The 11,741-nt window shown below is 41.9% G+C and overlaps 2 protein-coding genes across 7 annotated transcripts; one reads left to right on the forward strand and one right to left on the reverse strand.

Moving 5' to 3' along the window:
• Positions 1–288: 288 nt before the first annotated feature.
• Positions 289–5,607, reverse strand: LOC139559388 (chromatin modification-related protein MEAF6-like). 4 transcript variants are annotated; one of them, XM_071375367.1, is made up of 9 exons: positions 5,285–5,607; positions 4,669–4,784; positions 2,947–3,034; positions 2,780–2,825; positions 2,476–2,644; positions 1,677–1,706; positions 1,066–1,134; positions 843–876; positions 289–701 (listed from the first exon to the last, which is right to left on the reverse strand). In XM_071375367.1, exons 1-9 carry the CDS (start codon positions 5,372–5,374, stop codon positions 687–689), a joined length of 657 nt encoding a protein of 218 aa, XP_071231468.1. In that variant the 5' UTR covers positions 5,375–5,607; the 3' UTR covers positions 289–686. The 4 variants fall into 4 exon arrangements, with proteins under 4 accessions (XP_071231468.1, XP_071231469.1, XP_071231470.1 ...); XM_071375368.1 differs by lacking the exon at positions 1,677–1,706 and having other exon boundaries at positions 5,285–5,488; XM_071375369.1 differs by lacking the exon at positions 1,066–1,134 and having other exon boundaries at positions 5,285–5,484.
• stpg1 (sperm-tail PG-rich repeat containing 1) lies at positions 5,376–11,421 on the forward strand. Of its 3 annotated transcripts, none has more exons than XM_071375362.1 (9): positions 5,376–5,469; positions 5,868–5,966; positions 6,055–6,176; positions 6,280–6,378; positions 6,630–6,809; positions 9,848–9,959; positions 10,090–10,258; positions 10,511–10,701; positions 10,882–11,087. In XM_071375362.1, the coding sequence occupies exons 2-9, from the start codon at positions 5,933–5,935 to the stop codon at positions 10,953–10,955; spliced, it is 981 nt and encodes a 326-aa protein (XP_071231463.1). In that variant the 5' UTR covers positions 5,376–5,469; positions 5,868–5,932; the 3' UTR covers positions 10,956–11,087. The 3 variants fall into 3 exon arrangements, with proteins under 3 accessions (XP_071231463.1, XP_071231464.1, XP_071231465.1); XM_071375363.1 differs by lacking the exon at positions 5,376–5,469 and adding an exon at positions 5,574–5,624 and having other exon boundaries at positions 10,882–11,421; XM_071375364.1 differs by lacking the exon at positions 5,376–5,469 and having other exon boundaries at positions 6,280–6,355.
• Positions 11,422–11,741: the final 320 nt, after the last annotated feature.

The raw sequence follows: 11,741 nt of genomic DNA on the forward strand, positions 1-11,741 counted from the left end.
GGTGATGCTATTTAGGACTGATCCAATAAGAGGGGGTACTTTGGAGACATCCTAGGATCCCGAGGCTCGTCTAAGCTCATTGGCCTGTAATTGGTACGTAAATGAGCCATGAAGACGCCACAAAGAAACCAGGCAGTAATTGCTGTCAGACAAGGGGAAATCTGATGGTAATAAACTAGCTTCTGTGTGGATTTTCCCGCTGTATTATTACTGAAGAATACAGGGTAAAGACAGATGGTGACTAATGATTTACTAAAGCGTAGATTTTAGCAATAAACAACAAATGTATTGTAATTTCAAGGTTTTATTACAATCTTATGCAAAACAAATTTCAAAATAAAACAAAATATTAAAAAGAAGCTGGGATATTCTAGAGCTACAAAACTACACAATGACTAATACGAAGTAAAACAACTTTTTGATACAAGGAGAGAAAAATGGTGGGAGTTACATAATAAATAGTGAATTTTCAACCCTATACAATAAGGTGTGTTATCCAACCCCCACCCGCGTCTTGAGTAACATGCAATAACACACCTTGTCTGCAGGAAAATCATGAAACATAAATATTTCTGATAGCAGGTGAGAGGCAATGTTTCATGCAATGTACACAATGTACGTAAAGACAGTTAAAGTTCAGAGGGGCTCTCTGCTTCACAGTAGACCTTTTCTGTCTGGCCACCTGATCAAGTCGAATAATCCTGTGGAACAAGGACAACATAGACAACAGAATTAAAAGCAGAACCTAAATCTTTCTAATAACAAATGTCTTTATTGATAGCTCAATGCAAGCAATGAGCAGACATTTAAATGTTATGTTGTCCTACAAATGAATAGCTTACCACTCTGGGTTTTTTGTTCACTTTCATGTCAAATCTAAAAACAAAACAATGCAAGAGTTGTGTTAGGTAGGCCTATTTCAGGTTTGACTAAATACAACGGTAACTAGGGGGGACAACAAGCACCACTACAGTTACTCAAGCTAAGAGACCAAACCACAACAAGACTACCAGAGCACCATATGAACACCTGGGGTGCAGCGAAATATGTTTGTTTGTACTCAACCTTTGACCTCCCCATCTCATTTTGGCAGGAAGAGCAGCTTTTTTCATAACTGGATTAGGGGAACTTGACCTTTTGGAATGAAACCATGAAGGGTCAAGAAATACACTGAACTTCTATAGAAGAAGTGTTTAAGCCCCTATGATTCATTAACACTTAATAATCTAGTGTTGAGTCTACAGAAGCAAGGTGCTAATACCTTATTATAAACAACACATGATTTGAGAAATGAAGGGTGCATCCCCAAATGGCACCCTATTCCTTGTATGGGGCCTGGTCAAAAGTAGTGCACTAAATAGGGAATTGGGTATCATTTGGGACATCGTTGAAGATTTGGACATGCAATAATGATAGATTCACTATGAGGACGCATGAATCGACAGAGCTAGAGCGACAAAAGCGAAACAGAGAGCTGAGGGATGGAGAGAGTGGGAAAGTCAGGATGGGGTCAGAGAAGGCAGGGGTTGTATCCCAAATGGAACCATATTCCCTACATAGTGCACTACCTTTGACCAGAGCCCAAGAGCAGTGCGCTATGTAGGGAATAGGGTGACATTTGGTACGTAGCCAGGATGCATCACCACAGGAAGCAGGAAGTAAAATTGGAGACTTACTCAAAGTCATAATCAAACATGGCAGAAGGGCTGGGGCAGCGTTAGGGGAGGAAAGAGCAGCAGTAGTTAGTACAACGGCCTGACTCACTCTAAAGGGATGCCTACATATCTGTAAAATTAACCTACAACAATATTTTGTCTTTTCACAAAATGAAGCATATCTTATTGAGCAGATCTGGCGCTAAATATATTAAGCTACATACAACATATAATAATGTGGCCAGGAACAGGTGTGATAAGCTTACTATTCCTCACATTCCAGCTCCAACACAAACAAAGACTATCCACTTGCTATAAACCAGATGTTTATACACTAGTACACCCAATCAAACTGACCCGGACAACTTTAAAATGGTGTGTTGCTGACCCAAGAAAAACAAAAGCAGTACAAGCTTAGCAGCTTGGCCAAAGAAACTCCAGAGTCAGAGACAACATGCATTATCCATAGCAATCAAAAAGACTGAGAGCACAGCACAGATTTCAGACTCGACAGTAAGGCCATGTTCAGTTAATCTTACATTTCACTCATTTAGCATTAACCGCTAGGCTACCTTCCACCTGAACGTTCCACAACAATGTGTCCTACTGAAAGCCCCCTAGGAGTTAGCCTAGACCAGGGGGCTGTGTTTAGGAGTTAGCCTAGACCAGGGGGCTGTGTTTAGGAGTTAGCCTAGACCAGGGGGGATGTGTTTAGGAGTTAGCCTAGACCAGGGGGGATGTATTTAGGAGTTAGCCTAGACCAGGGGGGATGTATTTAGGAGTTAGCCTAGACCAGGGGGCTGTGTTTAGGGTCAAGTACCTGTGTCTGTTTTTGTTCTTCCTCTTCTTGTGGCTTCCGTGGTGACTGCCTGAGGAAGAGGATACAGCCTTCTGAGGTTTGAGGTCCTGCAGGGCCCCGTCTGCATCCTCGGTGTCCTCCTGACTGGGCTCATTCTCCTGGTTTTGGAGGTCTGGGGACGTGTCGCTCTCTGTCCCACACAATGGAGCAGTATGTCACACTCACATCTATCAGTATCTCACACAGACATATGCACTGTGGTAAGAAAAAATAAAAATAATAATAAAACAAGTTGCCATGCAGTTGTTCTGAACCAAATACCTACGCTTTTCATTCATGTGATCTGGTATCCCACCGAGTGCACAGACAGCCTGTTCAACAAAGGCGAAAAGTTGGTCAGACTCAGCATTTACACATTTTTGCAATCATACACGATCTAGCATGAACATATTGAGAGGACAGGCAGAGGATAGAGTGAGGTGAAGCACTCACTGCTACAGAAGTGACGGAGGACTTGCTGAACAGACGCTCTGCCTCCTTGAACTTTCGGTTTCTTCTGTCCGTCTTGCTGTTGGAATTTCTATAACGGAACAATACAGAACAGGGTAAATACAGTTGAAGTCGAAAGTTTACATAAACTGAGTTTAAATGTACTTGGCTAAGGTGTTTCACAATTCCTGACATTTAATCCAAGTAAACATTCCCTGTCTTAGGTCAGATAGGACCAACACTTTATTTTAAGAATGTGAAATAATAGATTTCAGCTTTTATTTCTTTCATCGCATTCCCAGTGGGTCAGAAGTTTACATGCACTCAATTAGTATTTGGTAGCATTGCCTTTAAATTGTTTAACTTAGGTCAAACGTTTTCGGCTACCCTTCCACAAGCTTCCCACAATAAGGTGGGTGAATTTTGGCCCATTCCTCCTGACAGAGCTGGTGTAACGGAGTCAGGTTTGTAGGCCTCCTTGCTCACACACGCTTTTTCAGTTCTGCCCACAACTTTTCTATAGGATTGAGGTCAGGGCTTTGTGATGGCCACTCCAATACCCTGACTTTGTTGTCCTTAAGCCATTTTGCCACAACTTTGGAATTATGCTTGGGGTCATTTTCCATTTGGAAGACCCATTTGCGACCAAGCTTTAACTTCCTGACTGATGTCTTGAGATGTTGCTTCAATATATCCACATAATTTCCCCTCCTCATGATGCCATCTATTTTGTGAAGTGCACCAGTCCCTCCAGAAGCAAAACATTGCTTGCAAGCCTTTTCCTCCAAACATAACGATGGTCATTATGGCGAAACAGTTCTATTTTTGTTCCATCAGACCAGAGGACATTTCTCCAAAAAGTACGATCTTTGCCCACATGTGCAGTTGCAAACCATAGTCTGTCTTTTTTATGGCGGTTTTGGAGCAGTGGTTTCTTCCTTGCTGAGCGGCCTTTCAGGTTATGTCGATATAGGACTTGTTTTACTGTGGATATAGATACTTTTGTACCGGTTTTCTCCAGCATCTTCACAAGGTCCTTTGCTGTTGTTCTGGGATTGATTTGCACTTTTCGCACCAAAGTACGCTCAACTCTAGGAGACAGAACGTGTCTCCTTCCTGAGCGGTATGACGGTTGCATGGTCCCATGGTGTTTATACTTGCGTACTTTTGTTTGTACAGATGAACGTGGTACCTTCAAGCATTTGGAAATTGCTCCCAAGGATGAAGCAGACTTGTGGAAGTATAGAATTGTTGTCTGATTTCTTTTGATTTTCCCATGATGTCAAGCAAAGAGGCACTGAGTTTGAAGGTAGGCCTTGAAATACATCCACAGGTACACCTCCAATTGACTCATATAATGTCAATTAGCCTATGACATAATTTTCTGGAATTTTCTAAGCTGTTTAAAGGCACAGTCAACTTAGTGTATGTAAACTTCTGACCCACTGGAATTGTGATACAGTGAATTATAAGTGAAGTAATCTGTAAACAATTGTTGGAAAAATTACTTGTGTCATGCACAAAGTAGATGTCCTAACCGACTTGCCAAAACTATAGTTTGTTAACAAGAAATGTGTGGAGTGACTGAAAAACGAGTTATAATGACTCCAACCTAAGTGTACGTAAACCTCCGACTTCAACTGTAGACTGCAAACACAGGCTTGATGATTCAATATCAACTGTTCACTTTTCATGTCTAAGTGTGCTGTACCATGTCCTGCTTACTTTTGGTTGGTGAGATATCTGTCCCATCCTCTGATGATGTTCCCATACATCTGGGTATCTTCCAAGTAGCTGCCCTCAAATGCATAGATCTGTCTCTCCAAGTTCACCAACGTCTCCTGTGTGCAAAAGGCATTAGACTTTGCATTTGTGGTTTATGAAACGGACAGAATGTGTTATTACAATATAGCCAGATACTGTACCAGCACAGATAAAAAGGGAAACTTTTGGTACCAGAGCCATGATGTATGAGGGTATGCGCATAGTAGGTTTTGGCTGCTCCTTGTGGGCAAAATAAGTTACTACATAGTAACTAGCGCCAGCGACACATTGTACATAAACATCGAGTCAGGAGTAAAATAATCTATACCCACCATGCTCAATAAAGGCATGTTACATTTGATCTAATGTTCGATAACTCAATTAGTATGGTAGCTAGCTAACGAGAAAGCCACAAATATGTTGGTAGAAAGCCGAGGCCTAGTCGTAGTAACTAGCGCGGCCTAACGTTAGTTAGCTAGCTAGCAAGCTAACTTCCAAATAAAGCATAAGATGCAGCAAGATACGCATATAGCAAGATATTTAGCGAAATGGAAACGTAGCTAACTAATTCACTTACCGCAAGTTCTTGTTTCCTCTTGACCAGCTCCGAGAGTTCCCGACGTGTGTCGGGAATCTGTGGTGGTGTCGCTTTTGCATGCATTGCCATGATGAATCTTCGAAAAACAAAACAGTGGCGCGTCTTCAATGATGAATCAAAATAAGCAGTAAAAACATTCGCCACGTGTAGGCGCTAGATGACAGGTAAGGTTGCGTGCAAAGAGCCAAATACGTTTAATTCTCTCGCCCTCTTTGCTTTCCGCCAAGAACGTTTACTCGCTGTCATGGCAACATATCATATGCGGAAACATTGTATCCTCACTCAGAAATGTGTTTCTGGCTACTGTGACAGCAGTTTGGTAAGAGATAAATTGTCGCATCCTATGATCACTTAGTAAATGTACCTCGATTATCATAACAAAAGTCTAAATCCTGAAATTATTTCAATAAATTTTTTTACTTTTGTTTTATCATGATCATCGAGCTACATTTACCGTGCAAATCGCTAGCTTGTGGCTACTAGTCGTCAGCTAAAAGTTAACATGCTAACGTTAGATGTTGCAGTGTCAGTGCCATTACAAACTCTCTTCCCTTCTAAACAGATTGTCAGGTGGTACAAATGCATCGAGCACCTGTCCCTCCAGTTGTGTTGAATGTCTCTTAGCTAATGATGGGCAAAATACACAAAGGATTGAATGACAGTAAGTGTAATTTTTTTGCCTTTCATCCTTTGTAGACCTAAATAACGATCTGCTCAGACTTCAGATATCTCTTTTTATGTTCATCTAGGCTGCAAACTTCCAGGATACATATCATCAATACCCACCAAATACCAAACAGTGGTGATAAGCAATGAGGATAAGAAAGGGTTCTTGTCACAAGCTAAGAGGTTCCTTTCAGAAGACAGTCAGGTAGATATGTCAACCAGTTAATCAATCAGTCCTCCAGCTAATCAATAAATCAACCAACACATTAATTGTCCAATTATGATATGATTTTAAAATGTGGTTTCAGAATGAAAACCCAGGGCCAGGCACATATATGTCTCACAGGCCTGCTGAAATCAGCAGCCCCTCCTTTTCAAAGAAAGGTACAGGAGGCTTTGCATCCCAGGTCAGACATGTTAATGGTACCCTACTCACAACCTCAATCTCTTTGTTCTCATCAGTAGAATCATCATGAGATTTTAATTAAATGTATTCTCAAACTTTACCGATAATAGGGATCAAATCAAGTGTCCTTAGGATCTCAGAAACCCAATGAAGCTTATGTTATAGATTATTAGGTAGGTCTATACTCTCTTAAAACCCGGTCCGCTGCCATACTTACAATGCTTACCTAGGGCATCTTCTCTTCTCCACTAGGCTGTCAGAGTTCCCCGTAACCCTCAGAGAGGTATCCCAGGACCAAATGCCTATAACCTGCAGTCCTCTCTGATCCACAAACACAGCTTCGGCAGGGGAGGCTCCAGAACTTTCCGACTGCCAGTGGCTGTACAACATGATGGCCCTAAGAACAAGACACCAGCCCCTAATCAATATCATGTAAGTGCAGTATTCAAGGTTATTCACAACCTAGGTTATATGAGAATACCTTTAAACAGGTCAACATTCACAAAGCCGTTGGGCCTGACGGATTACCAGGACGTATACTCAGAGCATGCGTGGACCAACTGGCAAGTGTCTTCACTGACATTTTTACCCTCTCTCTGACCGAGTCTGTAATATCTACATGTTTCAAGCAGACCACCATAGTCCATGTGCCCAAAAAAGTAAAGGTAACCTGCATAAATGACTACCGCCCTGTAAAACTCACATCGGTAGCCATGAAGTCCTTTGAAAGGCTTGTCATGGCTCACATCAACACCATCATCCCGGAAACCCTAGACCCTGGACAACAACTTCTCCCTCAACGTGAGCAAGACAAAGGAGCTGATTGTGGACTACAGGAAAAGGAGGGACGAACACGCTCCCATTCACATCGACGGGACTGTAGTGGAGCGGGTCGAGAATTTCCAGTTCCTTGGTGTCCACATCATCAACAAACTATCATGGTCCAAACTATCACACCAAGACAGTCATGAAAAGGGCACGACAACACCTTTTCCCCCTCAGGAGACTGAAAAGATTTGGTATTGGTCCCCAGATCCTCAAAAAGTTCTACAGCTGCACCATTGAGAGCATCCTGATTGTTTGCATCACCGCCTGGTATGGCAACTGCCTGGCATCCGACCGTAAAGCACTACAGAGGGTAGTGCCTACGGCTCAGTACACCACAGGTGCCAAGCTTCCTGCCATCCAGGACCTATATACTAGGGAGTGTCAGAGGAAGGCCCCAAAAATTGTCAAAGACTCCTGTCACCCAAGTCATAGACTGTTCTCTCTGCTACCACACGGCAAGCGGTACCGGAGCACCAAGTCTAGGTCCAAAGGCTCCTTAACAGCTTCTACCCCCAAGCCATAAGACTGCTGAACAATTAATCAAATGGCCACCTAGACTATTTACATTGACCCCCCCCTTTGTTTTTTCACTGCTGCTACTTGCTGTTTATTATCTATGCATAGTCACTTTACCCCTACCTACATGTACAAATGACCTCGACTAACCTGTACCCCTGCACATTGACTCTGTACCGGTACCCCCTGTATATAGCCTCGTTATTGTTATTTTATTGTGTTACTTTTATTTTATGTTTTACTTTAGTTCATTTAGTAAATATTTTCTTAACTCTATTTATTGAACTGCATTGTTGGTTAAGGGCTTGTAAGCATTTCACGGTAAGGTCTACTGTATTCGGCACATGTGACAAATAACATTTAATTTGATTTGATAAGAAGAGGGAAGCCATGTTTTAGATCCATATTGGAATGTGAAATATGAAATACTGTACGTTTATTTCCTGTATACAATAGGCTTACATATTTGTGTACTGAACATTTTACTCAAAAGATGTTGCTATTAAAGTACAGTCGTGGCCAAAAGTTTTGAGAATGACACAAATATACATTTTCACAAAGTTTGCTGCTTCAGTGCCTTTAGATATTTTTGTCAGATGTTACTATGGAATACTGAAGTATAATTACAAGCATTTCATAAGTGTCAAAGGCTTTTATTGACAATTACATGAAGTTGATGCAAAGAGTCAATATTTGCAGTGTTGACCATTCTTTTTCAAGACCTCTGCAATCCGCCCTGGCATGCTTTCAATTAACCTCTGGGCCACATCCTGACTGATGGCAGCCCATTCTTGCATAATCAATGCTTGGAGCTTGTCAGAATTTGTGGGTTTTTGTTTGTCCACCCGCCTCTTGAGGATTGACCACAAGTTCTCAATGGGATTAAGGTCTGGGGAGTTTCCTGGCCATGGACCCAAAATATCGATGTTTTGTTCCCCGAGCCACTTAGTTATCACTTTTGCCTTATGGCAAGGTGCTCCATCGTGCTGGAAAAGGCATTGTTCATCACCCAACTGTTCCTGGATGGTTGGGAGAAGTTGCTCTCGGAGGATGTGTTGGTACCATTCTTTATTCATGGCTGTGTTCTTAGGCAAAATTGTGAGTGAGCCCACTTCCTTGGCTGAGAAGCAACTCCACACATGAATGGTCTCAGGATGCTTTACTGTTGGCATGACACAGGACTGATGGTAGCGCTCCACTTGTCTTCTCCGGACAAGCTTTTTTCCGGATGCCCCAAACAATCGGAAAGGGGATTCATCAGAGAAAATTACTTTACCCCAGTCCTCAGCATTCCAATCCCTGTACCTTTTGCAGAATATCAGTATGTCCTTGATGTTTTTCCTGGAGAGAAGTGGCTTCTTTGCTGGCCTTCTTGACACCAGGCCATCCTCCAAAAGTCTTCGCCTCACTGTGCGTGCAGATGCATCACACCTGCCTACTACAATTCCTGAGCAAGTTCTGTACTGGTGGTGCCCCGATCCCGCAGCTGAATCAACTTTAGGAGACGGTCCTGGCGCTTGCTGGACTTTCTTGGGCGCCCTGAAGCCTTCTCCACAACAATTGAACCGCTCTCCTTGAAGTTCTTGATGATCCAATAAATGGTTGATTTAGGTGCAATCTTACTGGCAGCAATATCCTTGCCTGTGAAGCCCTTTTTGTTCAAAGCAATGATGACGGCACGTGTTTCCTTGCAGGTAACCATGGTTGACAGAGGAAGAACAATGATTCCAAGCACCACCCTCCTTTTGAAGCTTCCAGTCTGTTATTCAAACTCAATCAGCATGACAGAGTGATCTCCAGCCTTGTCCTCGTCAACACTCACACCTGTGTTATTAACGAGAGAATCACTGACATGATGTCAGCTGGTCCTTTTGTGGCAGGGCTGAATTGCAGTGGAAATGTTTTTTGGGGTGGATTCAGTTCATTTGCATGGCAAAGAGGGACTTTGCAATTAATTGCAATTCATCTAATCACTCTTCATAACATTCTGGAGTATATGCAAATTGCCATCATACAAACTGAGGCAGCAGACTTTGTGAAAATGAATATTCGTGTCATTCTCAAAACTTTTGGCCATGACTGTAGTGTTTTTGTTTAAAGACTTGCCTTTATTCGTATTGCTTTAGGTGTCTTTAGATGGGGTAAAGCCAAACACGTTAGTGTCCGCTCAATCAGTATTTCTGTCAAAAACTGGACGGAGTTCTATGTGCTCAAACACTCTAAAAGGACCATCGCCATGTAAGTATTACACTTTTTATTAAAGCAGTCAATTTTTGCTAATTGGGAATATCATTTTAATCGATACTGCATTACATTGACTCCTCTACAGGATTTTATATATGATACTGTTTATCTTTGCTTGTTCAAGGTCACTACAAAGTCAATGATGCCATAACTCAGAAATGCCCCAAGGTTCCCCTCTCCTGCTTCAAGTCCAACTCTGTGAGGATCCAGTCCCCTGTGAATAACCATGTCCCAGGCCCAGGCACCTATAGTGCCTACCTGGCCCCAGAGCCAGTCAGGAGAACCATCCTACCGTGAGTAAAAGCACAGGGTCCATATTCATGAACCATCTTAGAGTAGGAGTGCTGATTTAGATGACGTTTTGCCTTTTTGATCAGAATGTTTTAGATTGCATGGACGGGGGGGGGGGGGCCTGATTCTAGATCAGCACTCCTACTGGGAGACGCTTTATGAGTACGGATCCAGGACTAGCAGGGTAATTGTTTCTCTGATAACGTCTCTCTGGTCTTAAACTGCTCTCCCATGCCCTTTAACCCTTGTCCAAGGAGGAGACATTACCTGGGAATATCAGCTCCCCCTCTGATTCTTCTGAAGAACCCTCCCCTGCCTGGCCCTGGGCAGTATGATTTAGTGAACTATGGAGACCCAACCAAGCACTTCATGTCCAGTGCCGTGTTTGTTTCTGGGACAAGCCGTTGGACCCAGGATGTGCGCGGCCAAGGAGTTCCAGGGCCAGGTGCTGTATTAATGACCCTTCTTATCACACTAACGGTTATAGTGGCCATTTTTCGTTTTCTGTTACACTATATTATTTTTTACTATTGTTATTGGTATTCTTAAAAGAATAAATGTATGTTTAACTTTCATTTCACTGCAGAGGATATTGATTGAACTTAATGTCACTTTTTGTTTATAGGTTACTATGAACCAGACACATCATCAAAGCGGTCTTTCTTATACAATTACTCCAACAACTGGATTCCAGCATGAAGCACTTGAGGCAACTCACATTGCTTTTGTGTGGGTGTTTTTGCATGTGTTCACACCACACTGTGCATATATTTACTAGTGTACTTTATGTGAAATTGTATTGTGGTTGAGTGGCTTGGTGTGGGAGTTTGTTTCTGCATGTGAGGAAGGTTTTGTACAATGTTTTCATGTGCATTCCATGTACTGTACGCATGTGTTTCACTGTGACTAAAGAGAAGGATACAAATCACTTCATATTTCCATCTATTCAGTAATTGTATTTCCAATACAGTGTCTTCAGAAAGCATTCATACCCCTTGACTTATTCCACATTTTGTTGTGTTACAGCCTCAATTCAAAATGGATTACATAAATTTTTTCCCACTCCCATCTACACACAATACCCCATAATGACAAATTGAAACCATGTTTTTAGAAATTTTACCAAATGTATTGAAAATGAAATACAGAAATATCTCAATATTCACACCCCTGAGTCAATAATTTGTAGAAGCACCTTTGGCAGCAATTACAGCTGAGTCATTCTGGGTAAGTCTTTAAGAGCTTTCAACAACTGGATTGTGCAACATTTGCCCATTTATTATTTTCAAAACTATTGAAGCTCTGTCTAATTGGTTGTTGAACATAGCTAAACAACCATTTTCAGGTCTTGCCATAGATTTTAAAGTAGATTTGAATCAAAACTTTAACTCGGCCACTAAGGAACATTCACTGTCTTCTTAGTAAGGAACTCAAGTGTAGTTTATTGTCCTGCTGAAAGGTGAATTCATTTCCCAGTGGTTTACA

Source organism: Salvelinus alpinus, chromosome 29 (assembly GCF_045679555.1).
Source record: "Salvelinus alpinus chromosome 29, SLU_Salpinus.1, whole genome shotgun sequence".
NCBI lineage: Eukaryota > Metazoa > Chordata > Actinopteri > Salmoniformes > Salmonidae > Salvelinus > Salvelinus alpinus.

Coding starts and splice junctions, on each gene's coding strand:
- LOC139559388 (XM_071375367.1), bottom strand. CDS start 5,374: ATGGCAATGCATGCAAAAGCGACACCACCACAGATTCCCGACACACGT. Junction 1,135..1,676: donor ATGTTTGATTATGACTTTGA/GTAAGTCTCCAA, acceptor TCATTCCAAAAG/GTCAAGTTCCCCTAATCCAG. Junction 877..1,065: donor ATGAGATGGGGAGGTCAAAG/GTTGAGTACAAA, acceptor TTTTGTTTTTAG/ATTTGACATGAAAGTGAACA.
- stpg1 (XM_071375362.1), top strand. CDS start 5,933: ATGATGGGCAAAATACACAAAGGATTGAATGACA. Junction 5,967..6,054: donor ACACAAAGGATTGAATGACA/GTAAGTGTAATT, acceptor ATGTTCATCTAG/GCTGCAAACTTCCAGGATAC. Junction 10,259..10,510: donor GTCAGGAGAACCATCCTACC/GTGAGTAAAAGC, acceptor CCCTTGTCCAAG/GAGGAGACATTACCTGGGAA.